This window comes from Salmo salar, chromosome ssa05 (assembly GCF_905237065.1).
Source record: "Salmo salar chromosome ssa05, Ssal_v3.1, whole genome shotgun sequence".
Lineage (NCBI taxonomy): Eukaryota > Metazoa > Chordata > Actinopteri > Salmoniformes > Salmonidae > Salmo > Salmo salar.
This window is the reverse complement of record NC_059446.1, coordinates 18,362,939-18,383,026: the sequence shown is the minus strand read 5'-3', so window position 1 is coordinate 18,383,026 and position 20,088 is coordinate 18,362,939. Positions and strand designations below refer to the sequence as shown.

General features: G+C 42.0%; 2 protein-coding genes across 4 annotated transcripts; one reads left to right on the top strand and one right to left on the bottom strand.

Moving 5' to 3' along the window:
* The first annotated feature begins 2,841 nt into the window (after window positions 1-2,841).
* LOC106604396 (N-acetyllactosaminide beta-1,3-N-acetylglucosaminyltransferase 2) lies at window positions 2,842-7,476 on the top strand. Its single transcript, XM_014198974.2, has 2 exons — window positions 2,842-3,166; window positions 4,706-7,476. Exon 2 carries the CDS (start codon window positions 4,710-4,712, stop codon window positions 6,201-6,203), a length of 1,494 nt encoding a protein of 497 aa, XP_014054449.1. The 5' UTR covers window positions 2,842-3,166; window positions 4,706-4,709; the 3' UTR covers window positions 6,204-7,476.
* eif1ad (eukaryotic translation initiation factor 1A domain containing) lies at window positions 6,768-20,063 on the bottom strand. 3 transcript variants are annotated; one of them, XM_014198976.1, is made up of 5 exons: window positions 19,963-20,063; window positions 13,432-13,537; window positions 13,039-13,147; window positions 11,242-11,350; window positions 6,768-7,859 (listed from the first exon to the last, which is right to left on the bottom strand). In XM_014198976.1, exons 2-5 carry the CDS (start codon window positions 13,519-13,521, stop codon window positions 7,616-7,618), a joined length of 552 nt encoding a protein of 183 aa, XP_014054451.1. In that variant the 5' UTR covers window positions 13,522-13,537; window positions 19,963-20,063; the 3' UTR covers window positions 6,768-7,615. The 3 variants fall into 3 exon arrangements, with proteins under 3 accessions (XP_014054451.1, XP_014054450.1, XP_045573918.1); XM_014198975.2 differs by having other exon boundaries at window positions 19,875-20,056; XM_045717962.1 differs by lacking the exon at window positions 19,963-20,063 and adding an exon at window positions 13,868-13,886.
* Window positions 20,064-20,088: the final 25 nt, after the last annotated feature.

Here is a 20,088-nt window from a genome sequence, read left to right as displayed (position 1 = left end):
ACCACACTACAGGCTGATCCAACTTTGATGAAATGTCCTTAAAACAAGGCTCAGTAGGGTGTGTGGCCTCAACGTGCCTGTATGACCTCCCTACAACGCCTGGGCATGCTCCTGATGAGATGGCAGATGGTCTCCTGAGGGATCTCCTCCCAGACCTGGACTAAAGCATCCGCCACCTCCTGGACAGTCTGTGGTGCAACGTGGCGTTGGTGGATGGAGCGAGACATGATGTTCCAGATGTGCTCAATTGGATTCAGGTCTGGGGAACGGGCGGGCCAGTCCATAGCATCAATGCCTTCCTCTTGCAGGAACTGCTGACACACTCCAGCCACATGAGGTCTAGCATTGTCTTGCATTAGGAGGAACCCAGGGCCAACCGCACCAGCATATGGTCTCACAAGGGGTCTGAGGATCTAATCTCGGTACCTAATGGCAGTCAGGCTTCCTCTGGCGAGCACATGGAGGGCTGTGTGGCCCCCCAAAGAAATGCCACCCCACACCATGACTGACCCACCGCCAAACCGATCATGCTGGAGGATGTTGCAGGCAGCAGAACGTTCTCCACGGCGTCTCCAGACACTGTCACGTCTGTCACGTGTGCTCATCTGTGAAGAGCACAGGGCGCCAGTGGCGAATTTGCCAATCTTGCTGTTCTCTGGCAAATGCCAAACGTCCTGCACGGTGTTGGGCTGTAAGCACAACCCCCACCTGTGGACGTCGGGCCCTCATACCACCCTCATGGAGTCTGTTTCTGACCGTTTGAGCAGACACATGCACATTTGTGGCCTGCTGGAGGTCATTTTGCAGGGCTCTGGCAGTGCTCCTCCTTGCACAAAGGCGGAGGTAGCGATCCTGCTGCTGGGTTGTTGCCCTCCTACGGCCTCCTCCACGTCTCCTGATGTACTGGCCTGTCTCCTGGTAGCGCCTCCATGCTCTGGACACTACGCTGACAGAGACAGCAAACCTTCTTGCCACAGCTCGCATTGATGTGCCATCCTGGATGAGCTGCACTACCTGAGCCACTTGTGTGGGTTGTAGACTCCGTCTCATGCTACCACTAGAGTGAAAGCACCGCCAGCATTCAAAAGTGACCAAAACATCAGCCAGGAAGCATAGGAACTGAGAAGTGGTCTGTGGTCACCACCTGCAGAACCACTCCTTTATTGGGGGTGTCTTGCTAATTGCCTATAATTTCCACCTGTTATCTATTCCATTTGCACAACAGCATGTGAAATTTATTGTCAATCAGTGTTGCTTCCTAAGTGGACAGTTTGATTTCACAGAAGTGTGATTGACTTGGAGTTACATTGTGTTGTTTAAGTGTTCCCTTTATTTTTTTGAGCAGTGTACATTTTTAATGCTTAGCAGGACAGGACAATGGTCCAATTCACGCACTTATCAAGAGAACATCCCTGGTCATACTGCAGAGAGAGAGGTGATGTTCTCTGTCAAAATGCCCCTGTACTGTACACACACTCACAAACGCATGCATGCGCACACACACACACACACACAATTACTATGACTGTGGTATGTGGTTGTATCACCTAGCTATCTTAAGATGAATGTAAGTCGATCTGGATAAGAGTCTGCTAAATGACTAACATGTCAATGTAGACACACACGTGATGAAATCATCAGATGTCTCATCTTCTTGTTGAATAAGATCCACCAACTCTGTTTATACTGAATCCAGATGTATGGTGCACACCTCATTCCTGAGACGCAGAGAGGACTTATCTCTCACAGCAAATGGACTGTAGTGAACACATATAATCTTGGTTTTTGCTGGGGAAATGACAAAACCGATGTCTCAATCTGTTTATTCAAGGTGGTTTCTGCAACACACACTTTGACATCATGCTTAACATTCCATACATTGTAGTGATTTGGGCGTGCAGTTGAGCAGGTATCAGCACATCTCGTAACTCCAGTTCTACCTGACAGCCATTGAAACGCTCAACCATCAGAGACAGTTAAAAGGAAATGCCTGGGAAGATTGTCTATGTACAATACAGGTGTTCCACAGATAAAGCACTGATACAATGCTGATAACAAACCATTGATCTGTGTTAGATATATATATATATATATATATATATATATATATATATATATATATATATTACATTTACTTTTTATAGCATTCTCTTCCAGCTTGGTGTTTGTCTGTGGTGGGCTACATTTGAAGTATTACCCAGTCCAAAGTGTGTGGTTTGCAAATCAAATCCAAATGTATTTGTGACATGCACCGAATACAACATACAATTTAAAAAAATATATAAATAATAATCCACCAAATTAGTGCACTAGGTCTTTATTACTCCTGTATGAGACTATAATGTCCTCTAAAATAGTATTAATAATATTATTATTGTTATCTCTGGAAGATAGAAGAAACGTTTTATTTTGTCATTTCTGTCAGTTTTGGTAGGTTTAGTATCAACAATGAGGGGAATAGATACAAAATTGAAATACAATATTTGTTTAAAGATTTTAAAGATCCACCCCTGTCTCCCTAGAACCTAATTTATCACATCTCAATGGGTGGTCCAGGTGTCCTCTGACATGGCATAAGTGGGGGCTTGGGCCTTTCCTCTATTGTCCTCAATTGCTCCTCTGTTGGAAGGATGACATCAGAGTGCACTTTCAGACCAACTCCTTGAATTACAAAACCCTTGAATTTCGCCATTATGTCTAAAAAAAACACTGTTTTATTCAAAACATAATTGTTTTACCCTTAGGTGTATTTACACTTCCAATATCGTTTTTCAACTGGAAATATAAAAAAAATGGAGTGGGACTTTAAACTAAATAAACAACAGTAACAAACGCATGGCATCTCTCTTGCTCTAATTTCTGACCAATTGGGGGAGTGCCCTTCGTGTATATACCTGCAACTTATTTTGCTGCATCGGTACATTCTTGCTCTACGGCCATGCTGTCTCACAAACGTTTGTGAAGGCCACTTCAGGGGACCATTAGGTCTCAGGGTCGTCTGAGAAGACCAAAGAAAATATCCTTTCATTGTTTTGTATTATTTGATTATATCATTTGCGTTTTGGTCGACTTGGTTTTTATATCAATTGGCTGGATACATTAGGCATATGAAAAGGAACGCTTAAAGCCATATGGGAAAACGGTAGTTTCCAAAGAATAAATCGAGGTAGGTTATGGTGTAATTTACAAATAATTGAGTATGTTTACATGTACACGAATAATTTTATATTTAACTGATTATAACAGTAGGCAGATCATGCAATAGTCATGTAATCACATTACTATGTTTATCTTAATCAGTGTAAGGTCAAAATCGAAGTACGCATACCCCGAATAAAACATGGTTTTCTGAGTCATTTTTCGAATTATTAGGACGTGTACACACCCTAATCGGCGTTCCAACTGTGTATTTGATCTGCGAATGTGGGAGCCTCACTCACTCAAGTGAAGTGAGTTTGTAACAACAGGTAGTTTTCACCTACAAACGTTATTATGTCCAAACTCAAAATTGTATTTATTGGCCAAGGCAGAAGCTAACTGAAGTTAACTGAAATGTGAGTCACACCAGAGAGGAAGAGGCTCATAATCATCAAGTGGCGTTTTTTATTGGGACGTAACATGGAGCACAGGGCGTGGATTAGCTAAAGAAACTGCAGAGCTCGACATTCAGGGCTGCGCGCTGGCCCGGCAACATCTGTCCAGAACGCCGGGACAGTTAATCAAGCTGTCATATGGCCCGCTTGGGCCAGGAGGCCTAAATGATCAAACTCCAAAACAGAAAAAGGATATGTAAAACATTGACGACGTCTGACGTTTCACACCTATTATCAACCAGCATTCGGTTCCTAAGCAAAAAATATGAAAACCTTCCCTCTGCCTTACTTGAGTGAGCCCCGCCTGAGTAGGCTACGTCATGTGAACTCACCCAGACCCGTCTCAGCGGAAGCAGGAAGATGATCAATTCATCAACGCACGCATTCAAAAGTGTTCCACCAGCTTTTCCGTCTTTTTCCATATCACAGTGATGTCATTATTAGCAAAGAAATGTTTACATAGACCTACACTGTAGAGCTGCTTGCTTGTCAAGAAATTACAATTATTTACACAAATCACTTGATGGTTAAATACAAAATGAATATTGTAATAATGCTATTCTGTAGTCAAGGCCTGTGCTATATAGTTGTTTAAAAAACAGATTGATTCCCGAAGCTGTTCATGAGCTATGTCGTTTATTTATCAGCTGCATTTTAACTGTGGCAAGAAAAAAAGACAAAAAACTCGGGAGTACACAACTCATCACACAGCTGATTGCTGCTCAGAAAGAAATGTCTTCTAATAAGCCCAGTCACTGCGTAACATTCCTAAATGCAATCAGCTGCATCATTCTTGGGAGAAGACATGTTTACTGTTGCCTTGTTTTCCACTTTATATTTCAAGGCCTACACATCACACTTCATGTTTTTACATACTTAAAACCATACTAAATGACTTAAAATCAGAAGTAACTATTCTTAGTTAGTCATACAGCTGTATTGACTTAAGTGACAAAATATTGCAATAATAAAATCATCCACCTCTTCCCTCCCGTCCTCTCTCACTCCCCTTATCATTCATCCCTCTCTCCCCTCACAACTCTTACCCATTTCTTTTTCACTCTTCTCCAAATGTATCTTGCCACCTCTTGCTCTTTCCTTTTCTCCTCTAGTTAAATGGCGCGATACCATTGCCGGTGGCGACGGGTGCTCCTGTGCCTGTGCTGTGCTCCCTGTGTCCTGGTAGGGTCTCTCTGTGTGTACGTCACCCTGGCTGTGTGTTATGGTATGACCACCAGTACAAGCCTGAGCAGCCCTGCCCCTATCCCACAAATTCTACCAGAGAACTTCATTGCACCAGGGCTTACCAGAAATGTCTACCTGGCCCCACACCCCACCAGCTCCTTCTGGGACCTCAAGCCCCACGGAGGGGCCCTCTGGAACCGGCTCCAGCTACACATTGACCGCCATTACAATCCCATCCTGATGCCCAAATCCAGCAAAGTGCACAATGACCATCTTGATACCAATAATAATAATTCAAACTATTTTCAGTTCTCCCTTCCCACCTTGAGTGCAGGGTTCTCTGAGATCGGGAACTTGACATCTCAAATGGAGCATTTTCAGGAGCTGCCCCTGCAGATGCAGATGTTTGTGAACTCCATGCATTTCAGGGACTACCCTGTCCTCATTGAGCCTGCTAAACTGTGTGGACGTGGGATAAGGAAGGGGCAGGGCCCTCTCCTACTGCTGGCCATCAAGACCCAGGGCCTGAACTTTGAGAACCGTCAGGCCATCCGGCAGACATGGGGCTGGGCGGGGCGGGTGGCAGGGGCGACGGGGAAAGGCGGGGTGGTGCGGAGGGTCTTCCTCCTGGGGAAGAACCATGAAGAATCCCATGTGGACATCAGTGAGCTGCTGCAGCTGGAGAACCGCCACTACGGGGACATCCTCCAGTGGGACTTTCATGACTCCTTCTTTAACCTCACCCTGAAGGACGTGCTGCTGTGGGACTGGCTCTCCACCCACTGCCCCCTGGCACGCTTCGTCTTTAAAGGGGACGATGACGTCCTGTTGCGGACCCCTGCTCTCTTAGACTACCTCCGGGAGCAGACGATCCAGTCAGGGGGGCCCGGGTCAGAGGGTATGAAGGTATTCATGGTAGGGGATGTGATACGAGCGGCTGTCCCCAACAGAGTCAACTCTACCAAGTACTTTATTCCTGATAGTTTCTATAAGGGGCTGTACCCTCCGTACGGGGGTGGGGGAGGGGTGGTGTACTCAGGGGAGCTTGCCCTGCGGCTCAACCGTATCTCCCGGCGAGTTCACCTGTATCCCATTGATGATGTCTACGTGGGCATGTGCCTCCACAGGCTCGGGGTCCACCCCATCCACCACCCCGCCTTCCTCACCTTCGACTTCCCCAAGAAAGAGGGGGTAGAGCAGTGTGCGTACCACACTATCTTACTGGTACACAAACGCAGCCCTGCTCAGGTGATGAAGCTGTGGTCGGAGATAATGAGGAACCAGACAGAATGCAGCAACACCATCCTGAGAACTGAGAAGGAGAAAAAGAATACACTTCTGATAGATCCATTTAGTGTGAAAGACAACGAGGGACAGGAACTTCTGACGGATCCATGGGGTCGTTCTGGAAATTCAGCTCTATAGTGAGGTAATCACTGACTGGCATAAAATTGACAAAGGATGAATAGTGATGGAGAAGGAATGCTACCACTTGAGAATAGGGAAGAGCCTGCAGGGCCTTCTGAAAGACCCTTGGGGTATGCCGGAAACTTCCACTCCACACTGAGGTAACCACTGACTGGTTGTTAAAAACTGAAGGTGATTAATTGACTGTCGAGAAGGAATGCTGCCACTTGAGAATGGGGAAGATGCAGGGCCTTCTGGGAGAACCACAGGGTACACCTGGAAACTTCCACTCATAGTGAGGCATTCAGACTGGCTTTCCTATTATAGAAAACAGACATATGGTGATTGACTATCGAGGTGTGCCTCCACTTGACAATGGCGAACATTACCAATTATTACTGTAAACCCAACAATGTAAAAAACCCAAGGTTACATTTGAGAAATAGTAGACTGTTTTAAAAGTGACTCAAATGATAGATGGAGAAAGGTATGCTACCAGCTGAGAATGGCCCTGTATTAAGGCCCCACAATGTGAGAAACGTGGACCTATGTTTGAGAGAAATACTGGATGTTGAAGAAACGTTTGTTTGGAAGTATTTATTGAAGTATAAACCAGAATGACTTAATTGGTACACGGTCATCTGTGATGAATGTCACTGTGAAGGCCATACATGTGCATTGCATACATAGCTCAACTGCCTCCTATTGAACGGGTTTTGGTTCCTTGCTGTGGGCATGAATTCTCATGCTCAGTTTCTGGGCTCGGGGGCAAGTTATGAGAAAAAAAGATATTAAGGGCTTAAGTCAGATTTATGAGGTGCAACAAACATTTTTAGATAAATCAATTTTACTGATTTAACCACTGCCAGTGCATAATTGCCAATTTAGATCTGAGGTTTGGGTATTAGAAACAGGTTAATGAGTAAATAAATGTGCAAATAACCCTCTGACAAATGTTGTGCACTTTTGAATGTTTCGCTTAACATTAAACAAAACTTTAATCTTTGATTATATCATTTTGAATCAGACAAATGTTTAATTAAATTGTAAGTATTTTTCTGATGCAAGACCAAAGATTTTATTACACAATCATTATGTACATAAATTATGACAACCTCTTCAGTCAGGAATGTCATGGACCAGTTCAATATTTCCACAATTAACCTATTTTTTAGCAGTTTAGCGAAGCATGCTAATGTTCCTCTCTAGGACAAGTGGTATGATATACCTAACCTATTATGTCCATGGGATGCTAAGTTCAACCACCAAATAAATTGTAAAATAGCAGGAATTTCTGCTTGATTGGATTCATGGGGTGCGACTGGAGAGTATAATCCACAATTTATTCTTCAGCAGCAGTGTATTCTGAGGGTGCCATTTGTGTAAACATTGTCCACAGCAGTGTACTGTCCGTTGTAAAGATTTCCCCACTAAAAGCTGCTCTCCACTTTATCCTCTTCAGCCTTCTCCTCATCCTCACTGTCTTCCTCACTCTCACTGTAGTGGACGTTACAGCGGTTGGTGTTGACGAAGAGATCGCTCTCGTCATCCTCTGAGTCAGTACTGTGATCACTCCCACAATCCTCCTCTACCTTCTCCTCCCTTCTCCCCTCCCTGGGCTGTGGTGCATCTGTTCTCTCTTCCGATGGGGGCTCGTCTGTGAAGGCCTTAGGCCTAACAGAAGACATGAAAATATATATAAAAAAAGGTCCAGCAGAACTCACTTGATTCAGTTATAATGGAACCTTTGTCTTCTCATTCACAGGTGACATATGAGTGTGTGTGTGTGTTTGAAAAAACAACCTACCACATTCTGTTGGGATTAAGATCATTTGAAATAATTACTTCATATTTTCACAAGAGCAGGGGGGGGAAATGTATCGGGTGGTGGCCTTGTAGTTACTATGGCAACGTAATAGAAGTGCTGACTAAAATGGGGTTTACTGGCTACATGTGTTTCTGCATGTTATTTCTATACGTGTAGGTACAGTTGAAGTCGGAAGTTTACATACACCTTAGCAAAATACATTTAAACTCAGTTTTCCACAATTCCTGACATTTAATCCTAGTAAAAATTCCCTGTTTTAGGTCAGTTAGGATCACCACTTTATTATTAGAATGTGAAATGTCAGAATAATAGCAGAGAGAATGATTTATTTCAGCTTTTATTTCTTTCATCATATTCCCAGTGGGTCAGAAGTTTACATACACTCAATTAGTATTTGGTAGCATTGCCTTTAAATTGTTTAATTTGGGTCAAACGTTTCGGGTATCTTTCCACAAGCTTCCCACAATAAGTTGGGTGAATTTTGGCCCATTCCTCCTGACAGAGCTGGTGCAACCGAGTCAGGTTTGTAGGCCTCCTTGCTCGCACACACTTTTCCAGTTCTGCTCACAAATTTTCTATAGGCTTGAGGTCAGGGCTTTGTGATGGCCACTCCAATACCTTGACTTTGTTGTCCTTAAGCCATTTTGCCACAACTTTGGAAGTATGCTTGGGGTCATTGTCCATTTGGAAGACCCATTTGTGACCAAGCTTTAACCTCTCTAGGGTAGGGGGCAGTATTTGCACGGCCGGATAAAAAACGTACCCGATTTAATCTGGTTATTACTACTGCCCAGAAACTAGAATATGCATATAATTATTGGCTTTGGATAGAAAACACCCTAAAGTTTCTAAAACTGTTTGAATGGTGTCTGTGAGTATAACAGAACTCATATGGCAGGCAAAAACCTGAGAAGATTCCTTACAGGAAGTGCCCTTTCTGACCATTTCTTGGGCTTCTACACTCTCTTTATTGAAAACTGAGGATCTCTGCTGTAACGTGACACTTCCTACGGCTCCCGTAGGCTCTCAGAAGGCGGCAAAACGCTGAATGATGCCTTTGGAGCACCTGGCTGAAAAACAGTAGCGCATTTGGATAGTGGTCGATCAGAGAACAATGAGACTGGGGCGCGTGCACGAGGCGACACCATGTTTTTATTTTTTCGTCTTTGAATGAAAACAGGGTTTCCCGGTCGGAATATTATCGCTTTTTTACGAGAAAAATCGCATAAAAATTGATTTTAAACAGCGGTTGACATGCTTCGATGTACGGTAATGGAATATTTAGATTTTTTTTTGTCACGAAACGCGTCGGGCGCGTCACCCTTCGGATAGTGTCTTGAACGCACGAACAAAACAGAGGATATTTGAACATAACTATGGATTATTTTGAACCAAACCAACATTTGTTATTGAAGTAGAAATCCTGGGAGTGCATTCTGACGAAGAACAGCAAAGGTAATCAATTTTTCTAATAGTAAATCGGAGTTTGGTGAGGGCCAAACTTGGTGGGTGTCAAAATAGCTAGCCGTGATGGCTGGGCTATCTACTCAGAATATTGCAAAATGTGCTTTTGCCGAAAAGCTATTTTAAAATCGGACATAGCGATTGCATAAAGGAGTTCTGTATCTATAATTCTTAAAATAATTATGTTTTTTGTGAACGTTTATCGTGAGTAATTTAGTAAATTCACCGGAAGTTTGCGGTGGGTATGCTAGTTCTGAACGTCACATGCTAATGTAAAAAGCTGGTTTTTGATATAAATAAGAACTTGATTGAACAAAACATGCATGTATTGTATAACATAATGTCCTAGGAGTGTCATCTGATGAAGATCAAAGGTTAGTGCTGCATTTAGCTGTGGTTTGGGTTTATTTGACATTATATGCTAGCTTGAAAAATGGGTGTCTGATTATTTCTGGCTGGGTACTCTGCTGACATAATCTAATGTTTTGCTTTCGTTGTAAAGCCTTTTTGAAATCGGACAGTGTGGTTAGATTAACGAGAGTCTTGTCTTTAAAATGGTGTAAAATAGTCATATGTTTGAGAAATTGAAGTAATAGCATTTCTAAGGTATTTGAATAACGCGCCACGGGATTCCACTGGCTGTTGAGTAGGTGGGACGATTTCATCCCACATACCCTAGAGAGGTTAACTTCCTGACTGATGTTTTGAGATGTTGCTTCAAAATATATATATCTACATAATTTTCCTTCCTCATGATGCCATCTATTTTGTGAAGTGCACCAGTCCCTCCTGCAGCAAAGCACCCCCACAACCTGATGCTGCCACCCGCGTTCTTCACGGTTGGGGGCGGGATGGTGTTCTTCGGCTTGCAAGCCTCCTTTTTCCTCCAAACATAACGATGGTCATTATGGCCAAACGGTTCTATTTTTGTTTCATCAGACCAGAGGACATTTCTCCAAAAAGTACGATCTTTTTCCCCATGTGCAGTTGCAAACCGTAGTCTGGCTTTTTTATGGCGGTTTTGGAGCAGTGGCTTCTTCCTTGCTGAGCGGCCTTTCAGGTTGTCGATATAGGACTCTTTACTGTGGATATAGATACTTTTGTACCGGTTTCCTCCAGCATCTTCACAAGGCCCTTTGCTGTTGTTCTGGGATTGAGTCGCACCAAAGTACTTTCATCTCTAGGAGACAGAACACGTCTCCTTCCTGAGCCGTATGATGGCTGCGTGGTCCCATGGTGTTTATACTTGCGTACTATTGTTTGTACAGATGAATGTGGTACCTTCAGGCATTTGGAAATTGCTCCCAAGGATGAACCAGACTTGTGTAGGTCTACAATAATTTTTCTGAGGTCTTGGCTGATTTCTTTTGATGTCAAGCAAAGAGGCACTGAGTTTGAAGGTAAGCCTTGACATACATCCACAGGTACACCTCCAATTAACTCAAATGATGTCGATTAGCCTATCAGAAGCTTCTAAAGCCATGACATAATTTTCTGGAATACTCCAAGCTGTTTAAAGGCAGTCAACTTAGTGTATGTAAACTTCTGACCCACTGGAATTGTGATACAGTGAATTATAAGTGAAATAATCTGTCTGTAAACAACTGTTGTAAAATTTAGTCCTAACCGACTTGCCAAAACTATAGTTTGTTAACAAGAAATTTGTGGAATGGTTGAAAAACGAGTTAATGTCTCCAACCTAAGCGTATGTAAACTTCCGACTTCAACTGTATATACTGAACTATGGGTCCAAGGTGCACTCACCAGAGTGTGAGTTTCTGCAGGTGCTGAATGTGGTCTCTGTAGAGTATAAAGCTGATCTCTCCCCTCACCTTCTCTCCCTCCTCTATAGGGTCTACAATCACATAGTCACCTGGGAGGGGGAGAGAGATGCCATGTTTATAATGACAACAAACCAATACTGAGAGAAACACAAAGACCTTCATTGTGTTCAGTAGAAACTAATCCAGAGTGCTTCTGTCAGTATGACATTGAGGTGGTTGAACCACAAAAGAAAGCACACTGATATACAGGTATGCAGATAACATATGCAAATTAGCCACTCAAATTCCGGACAATCCGCCTGCTTTAGCCACTCATTCTGGACAATCCGCCTGCTTTAGCCACTCATTCAGGACAATCCGCCTGCTTTAGTGTTTGACTGCCACTGGCACTCACACAGGAGCAGGGTTTTTATCTGCATTGAAGTCTAAGTGGTTTTTCCGGGCTGCCTATGTCCAAACAAAACGCCCCAGTTTCTGGTCTGGGGCGTAAAGTTACAAGCTCTGCTGGTCGGCTGCTGCGTAACAAACTAGCAGTGCCAAAAGCCCTGGTCTGTCCTAGAAAACCAACGGAAATTACAGCCGTTTACAGCTCTAAAATGTGTTTATTAGTTTCATCACCACAGCAAACTATTTTCAAAGTTCACTACAAATCGAGGTATTTAATTAAATAGTGATCCATTTGTCACACAGGACCACGTGCTGACAGACCAATCACGGGCTGGCAGGCTACGAGGAGGCTCGCGTCCTCATGCACGCGGAATTCATGTGGTATCTGTTATAGATGCTGAAGTCAATAGCAGCGTTGGGTTGATGTGCTCAGGAAGGATGAAAATGACTTCATCGACCATGATCCTTTGCTAGTTACGGCCATTTTCACCATGATTCTTTTTTTGGTGCCATTTTTTTCAGGCCATTCAGCAATATGATTCAAATTCAAATACTTCCAGTTTCATTAGAAGTTTCTATAGGAATGCGTGGATGACATCAGCGCTATCACTATCTACTGGTTTTAATGTCTATGGTCCAAACGGTACAAAAAAAAAGTTCTCAGTGTAAACTTAAAGGTGCAATGTTCAGAAGTTGCTCCACCATTTCCTAGTTGTACATTTTATACAAGCTTGGCTAATTTCAGTTTATGCTACAAAACAAGCAGCCATTGTGTAAAGAATCATTGTACCATATAAACTGCTGTAAAATATATTTTCCATTCGAAAAAATATTGTATTTTCAGCTGTTTGAAGCTGTTGTACAAAACCGAATGTAAAAGAAGCCAAAAAAATCACTCACTGGTACTTTACATCATTTCCTGTTAAGTTTAGTTTTTGCATCTTTAACTTTAGGTTTTGTACACCAGGTTCAAACAGCTGAAAATCTAATATTTTTGGTTTTTGGAAAGATATTTCACAGCGGTTTAGATGGTACAATGATTCTCTACACTTAGTGCTCATTTTGTCACAAACTGAAATTAGGCAAAATCTCAGAATTTTAGCAACCAGGAAGAGGCTGAGTGATTTATGCATATTGCACCTTTAATAGCGGGAAGCGTAGAAATAGCGCACATAGAACAGATCTACCGCTTCGGAGACCTGGTTTCAATGTGATCTATAACTCACAATTCTATTTGACTTTATATTTAAAACCCCAGATACAGTATATTGAAAAGATAATGGGCCTATATATTTTAAAATAAGATCTTTAAAAACAAAACAAGAACCTTATAGGCTATAAGGAATAGGGTGCCATTTGGGATGCACTCTAGTGTAAGGGGACATGTTACCTCTCTTAATCCAAAGGTTCTTGCGGAATTTTGGGGGCATGCTGATCAGGAAGTTCTCCCCCTGGGCCGTGACAGCCTCGTGCAGGTTGTTGCCACGACTACCAAGAACCTGCATGGAGACAAGTACAGAGAGAGGGGATTTGTATGACAAAGAAACTGGTAGAATGTGCATGCAAAAACAGGTAATTAACTACAGGTGCAGCAGAGATAAATGTGTGTGTCAGTCAGCTTACATGAAGAAAGACTTAAAAGTTCCCATCCTCTTGCTTCATCCACTGACCCTATCTGTTTGGTAGTGGCTGAATGAGTCCGAATCAGGATGGCAGACATCTAGGCTAGTCTTTGTGTGTGTTCAGTAAAACATCTGTCATGTCTGACAGCACAGTTACTAACCCTCACGATCTGTTGGTTCTCTTTAGGTGTGACGTAGTCGTCGAGTGTCTGCTCCTTGACAACATGCTTGCGTTTAGTAGCCTGTGACATCGTTGAAGTTTGCCAGCTGTGGAAAGATTGGTTTTCATCACCACTGTTGTTAGTCAACTGTTCTTCATGAATGTCAGGAGGACAGAATAAGTTACAGATAGCAAAAGTCTAATGAGAAGTACAGGCTGCTTAATGCATAACAGGCAGTGGCGACCCGTCATTCAGAGCAGTGGCAACCCCACCTGTTTTGACCCCCATATTTTAAGCAAAAATTAAAATAAATTGTGGAGGGGGCTTGCCTGTTTTGCATGTTATTTTGGCATTAATACGTGTCACATCAGTTTGCAAACAATGTAAAAATAAATGTACAGTGGCAAGAAAAAGTATGTGAACCCTTTGGAATTACCTGGATTTCTGCATAAATTGGTCATCAAATTTGATCGGATCTTCATCTAAGTTACAACAATAGACAAACAGTGTGCTTAAACTAATAACACAAATTATTGTATTTTCTTGTCCACATTGAATACATAATTTAATCATTCACAGCATAGGTTGGGAAAAGTATGTGAACCCCTAGGCTAATGACTTCTCCAAAAGCTAATTGGAGTCAGGAGTCAGCTAACCTGGAGTCCAATCAATGAGACGAAATTGGAGATGTTGGTTAGAGCTGCCCTGCCCTATAAAAAAATAAAAAATAAAATTCACAACATTTGAGTTTGCTATTCACAAGAAGCATTGCCTGATGTGAACCATGCCTCGAACAAAATATCTCAGTAGACCTAATATTAACAATTGTTGACTTGCATAAAGCTGGAAAGGATTACAAAAGTATCTCTAAAAGCCTTGATGTTCATCAGTCCACGGTTAGACAAATTGTCTATAAATTGAGAAATTCAGCACTGTTGCTACTCTCCCTAGGAGTGGGCGTCCTGCAAAGATGACTGCAAGAGCACAGTGCAGAATGCTCAATGAGGTTAAGAATCCTAGAGTATCAGCTAAAGACTTACAGAAATCTCTGGAACATGCTAACATCTCTGTTGACGAGTCTACGATACGTAAAACACTAAACAAGAATGGTGTTCATGGGAGGACACCACAGAAGAAGCCACTGCATTGCTTCTGAAGCCACAAGATTGCTGCACGTCTGAAGTTCACAAAAGTGCACCTGGATGTGCCACAGTGCTACTGGAAAAATATTGTGGAATAATGAAACTACAGTTGAGTTGTTTGGAAGGAACAAAACACTGTGTGGAGAAAAAAAAAAAAAAAAAGGCACAGCACACCAACATCAAAACCTCATCCCAACTGTAAAGTATGGTGGAGGGAGCACAACAGAATGGCTTCAAGAGAAGAAAATACACCTTCTGGAGTAGAGGTCGACCGATTATGGTTTTTACCGCCGATACCGATTATTGGAGGACCAAAAAAGGCCGATACCGATTAATTTGTAATAATGACAATTACAACAATACTGAATGAACACTTATTTTAACTTAATATAATACATAAATAAAATCAATTTAGCCTCAAATAAATAATGAAACATGTTCAATTTGGTTTAAATATTGCAAAAACAAAGTGTTGGAGAAGAAAGTGAAAGTGCAAGAAAGCGAACCTTTAAGTTCCTTGCTCAGAACATGAGAACATATGAAAGCTGGTGGTTCCTTTTAACATGAGTCTTCAATATTCCCAGGTAAGAAGTTTTAGGTTGTAGTTATAGGAATTATAGGACTATTTCTCTCTATACGATTTGTATTTCATATACCTTTGACTATTGGATGTTCTTATAGGCACTTTAGTATTGCCAGTGTAACAGTATAGCTTCCGTCCCTCTCCTCGCTCCTACCTGGGCTCAAACCAGGAACACATCGACAACAGCCACCCTCGAAGCAGCGTTACCCATGCAGAGCAAGGGGAACAACTACTCCAAGTCTCAGAGCGAGTGACGTTTGAAATGCTATTAGCGCACACCCCGCTAACTAGCTAGCCATTTCACATCGGTTACACCAGCCTAATCTCGGGAGTTGATAGGCTTGAAGTCATAAACAGCGCAATGCTTTAAGCATTGCGAAGAGCTGCTGGCAAAACGCACGAAAGTGCTGTTTGAATGAATGCTTACGAGCCTGCTGGTGCCTACCACCACTCAGTCAGACTGCTCTATCAAATCATAGACTTAATTATAATATAATAAACACACAGAAATACGAGCCTTAGGTCATTAATATGGTCGAATCCGGTAACTATCATCTCGAAAACAAAACATTTATTCTTTCAGTGAAATACGGAACCGTTCCGTATTTTATCTAACTGGTGGCATCCCTAAATCGAAATATTCCTGTTACATTGCACAACCTTCAATGTTATGTCATAATTCTGGCAAATTAGTTCGCAACGAGCCAGGCAGCCCAAACTGTTGCATACGGTGAGGGAAAAAAGTATTTGATCCCCTGCTGATTTTGTACGTTTGCTCACTGACATCAACTGAGAGAGGGGGTCAAATACTTATTTCCCTCATTAAAATGCAAATCAATTTATAACATGCGTTTTTCTGGATTTGTTTGTTGTTATTCTGTCTCTCACTGTTAAAATAAACCTACCATTAAAATTATAGACTGATCATTTCTTTGTCAGTGGGCAAACGTACAAAATCAGCAGGGGATCAAATACTTTTTTTCCCCTCACTGTATACCCTGACTCTGCGTGCAATGAACGCAAGAGAAATGACAATTTCACCTGGTTAATATTTCCTGCTAACCTGGATTTCTTTTAGCTAAATATGCAGGTTTAAAAATATATACTTCTGTGTATTGATTTTAAGAAAGGCATTGATGTTTATGGTTAGGTACAGTCGTGCAACGATTGTGCTTTTTTCGCAAATGCGCTTTTGTTAAATCATCCCGCGTTTGGCGAAGTTGGCTGTCTTTGTTAGGAAGAAATAGTCTTCACACAGTTCACAACGAGCCAGGCGGCCCAAATTGCTGCATATACCCTGACTCTGTTGCAAGAGGTGACACATTTTCCCCTAGTGATTACGATTGATTGATTGTTTTTTATAAGATAAGTGTAATGCTAGCTAGCAACTTACCTTGGCTTCTTGCTGCATTCACGTAACAGGCAGCCTCCTCGTGGAGTGCAATGTAAAGCAGGTGGTTAGAGCATTGGACTAGTTAACCATAAGGTTGCAAGATTGAATCCCCGAGCTGACAAGGTCAAAATCTGTCGTTCTGCCCCTGAACAAGGCAGTTAACTTGTTAGGGCTAGGGGGCAGTATTTACACTGCCCAGAAACTAGAATATGCATATAATTATTGGCTTTAGAAACTTTAGTGTTTTCTATCCAAAGCCAATAATTATATGCATATTCTAGTTACTGGGCAGGAGTAGTAACCAGATTAAATCGGGTACGTTTTTTATCCAGCCGTGAAAATACTGCCCCCTAGCCATAACAGGTTAACAAGAGTCTTGTCTTTAAAATGGTGTAAAATAGTCATATGTTTGAGAAATTGAAGTAATAGCATTTCTAAGGTATTTGAATAACGCGCCACAGGATTCCACTGGCTGTTACGTAGGTGGGACGAAATCGTCCCACTGGCCCTAGAGAAGTTAACCCACTGTTCCCCTGTAGGCCATCTTTGTAAATAATAATTTGTTCTTAACTGACTTGCCTAGTTATATATATTTATTTAACTTTTGAAATGTACAACGCCAGAGGTAGCCTGACTGCCATTAGGTACCGAGATGAGATCCTCAGACCCCTTGTGAGACCATATGCTAGTGCGGTTGGCCCTGGGTTCCTCCTAATGCAAGACAATGCTAGACCTCATGTGGCTGGAGTGTGTCAACAGTTCCTGCAAGAGGAAGGCATTGATGCTATGGACTGGCCCACCCGTTCCCCAGACCTGAATCCAATTGAGCACATCTGGGACATCATGTCTCGCTCCATCCACCAACGCCACGTTGCACCACAGACTGTCCAGGAGTTGGCGGATGCTTTAGTCCAGGTCTGGGAGGAGATCCCTCAGGAGACCATCCGCCATCTCATCAGGAGCATGCCCAGGCGTTGTAGGGAGGTCATACAGGCACGTGGAGGCCACACACACTACTGAGCCTCATTTTGACTTGTTTTAAGGACATTACATCAAAGTTGGATCAGCCTGTAGTGTGGTTTTCCACTTTAATTTTGAGTGTGACTCCAAATCCAGACCTCCATGGGTTGATAAATTGGATTTCCATTGATTATTTGTGTGTGATTTTGTTGTCAGCACATTCAACTATGTAAAGAAAAAAGTATTTAATAAGATTATTTCATTCATTCAGATCTAGGATGTGTTATTTTAGTGTTCCCTTTATTTTTTGAGCAGTGTATATATATATTTAAATTATTATTATTTTAAATAGTCGGCAAATCGGTGTCCAAAAATACCGATTACCAATTGTTATGAAAACTTGAAATCGGCCCTAATTAATCGTCCATTCCGATTAATCGGTCGACCTCTATTCTGGAGTGGCCCAGTCAGAGTCCTGATCTCAACCCAATTGAGATGCTGTGGCATGACCTCAAGAGAGCAGTTTACACCAGACATCCCAAGAATATATTGCTGAACTGAAACAGTTTTGTAAAGAGGAATGGTCCAAAATTCCTCCTGACCGTTGTGCAGGTCTGATCCACAACTACAGAAAACATTTGGATGAGTTTACTGCTGCCAAAGGAGGGTCAACCAGTTATTAATTCCAAGGGTTCACATACTTTTTCCACCCTCCACTGTGAATGTTTACACGGTGTTCAATAAAGAAATGAAAACGTATAATTGTTTGTGTTTTATTAGTTTAAGCAGACTGTGTGTCTATTGTTGTGACCTAGATGAAGATCAGATCAAATTTTATGACCAATTTATGCAGAAAGCCAGGTCTTCTTCTTGCAACTGTATATATCATTGAGTTAATAAAGCTGCATACAAACATGGTCTCTTTTTTGTTTTCTTGAGTAAGGCAGTTCCCAAATCCAGGTGTTTCTGCCTAGCTCAGTGCTTTCTGTGGTGGTGGGGCAAGCCAGCGGAAAATACGGAGCATTGCGCAGTGATTGGCTCAGTGTTCTGTCACTCACGGGGACACTAAGTCACCGCCAAGTCTAATCAAATCACTTTATATCTCCAGTAGCTTTGATTGGACTGAGCATGTCAACATCATACTTTCAAAAGTAGCTAGCAGTCATAGCTAGCAGTCATCATCATCATCATCATCATCATCATGAATCGAGTCGACTTTCTACTGGCAAATCCTTGTCATATGAAGAGAAATAATAAAAATTAATATGCCAAGGAGATATGTATACTGTAGCTAAGGAAGTAATACTAAGTATGTTGTGCAGCAAGCTGTTAGTAGACCATGTGCCTCACCCTAATAATTTTGTCTATTTTCACCAAATGTTCTGACTTGGTGGTGCACAACATATAATCTGTTTTTGAGAAATGTAATCATTGAATATTGTAAGAGCTTTCATTGTCTGCTTTGTTTATCCTACGATTCTGATTTGGTGTACAGGGAGAACACTAAGAACGGGCCATGTTCTGAATTCTGTCGTTGTACATTTCAAAAGTGAAAAAATATATATAACTAGGCAAGTCAGTTAAGAACAAATTCTTATTTACAAAGATGGCCTACAGGGGAACAGTGGGTTAACTGCCTTGTTCAGGGGCAGAACTACAGATTTGTACCTTGTCAGCGGGGATTTCATCCAGCAACCTTTCGATTACTGGCTCAACGCTATAACCACCTGGCTACCTGCTGCCCCATACTGACTATGATTGCCTTTGATCTGCTTGTCGTCTCCTTATACCCTAGTTTGTAGATCTCAATTCTCAGTAGAAACCACATTTGTTTAATAAAGTCAGCCAAAAGGCACTAAATGAGGCTGAATAAACTGTTTCGCTGTCAGACAAGGCTCCGCTGATAGCCAGGTGTAGCAGTGGTATAGTGTAAATCATGTATGGTTTAGTGTTGTAGCTTTGCTGGCATGCATCCCAAAATGTTTTGCCCCACAAAGATTTACATGTTAAAATCGCCACTGACAACAGGGTAGCATTTCAAAAGGTCAACCCTTAGCGACGTTAGTGTGACAGCTAGCTAGCGAACGTTACCATCAAATGTATGTTTTGTTTGGGCAAAGTAAGTGGCAAGCTGTCCCACGTTAGCTAGCTAACGTTAGCTATGTCAAGCAGAAATGCCGGTATCGTACAAACACAAATGGCTAATTGTCAGAATTATGCTTGCTGTTAAATTGTGAAATTATAGAAGATTAGACCATATATTATTAACGTTGTAATTATATGTATTGGTAGCTAACTAGCAGTTTTCACTAGTTAGCTAGAGTTAGCACGCACATAAACTTAAAATGAGCCACTTGCTACATACCTTGTAAATATGAACTGCAAAAATGTGTATCTTTACTGTAGGTCAAAGATTCTGGATTGTCAGATGGCATGTGAACTTTGAAAAATACCTGTTATATCAAATATTAGTTTCCAGCAGCGAAGAAACGCATGTGCTTCCTTTCCTTTTAGGCACTGCTGACGTAGCTATTCTACTCCAGTTGCATTTTGGGAGTTTTAGTCGTTTTCATGTACGG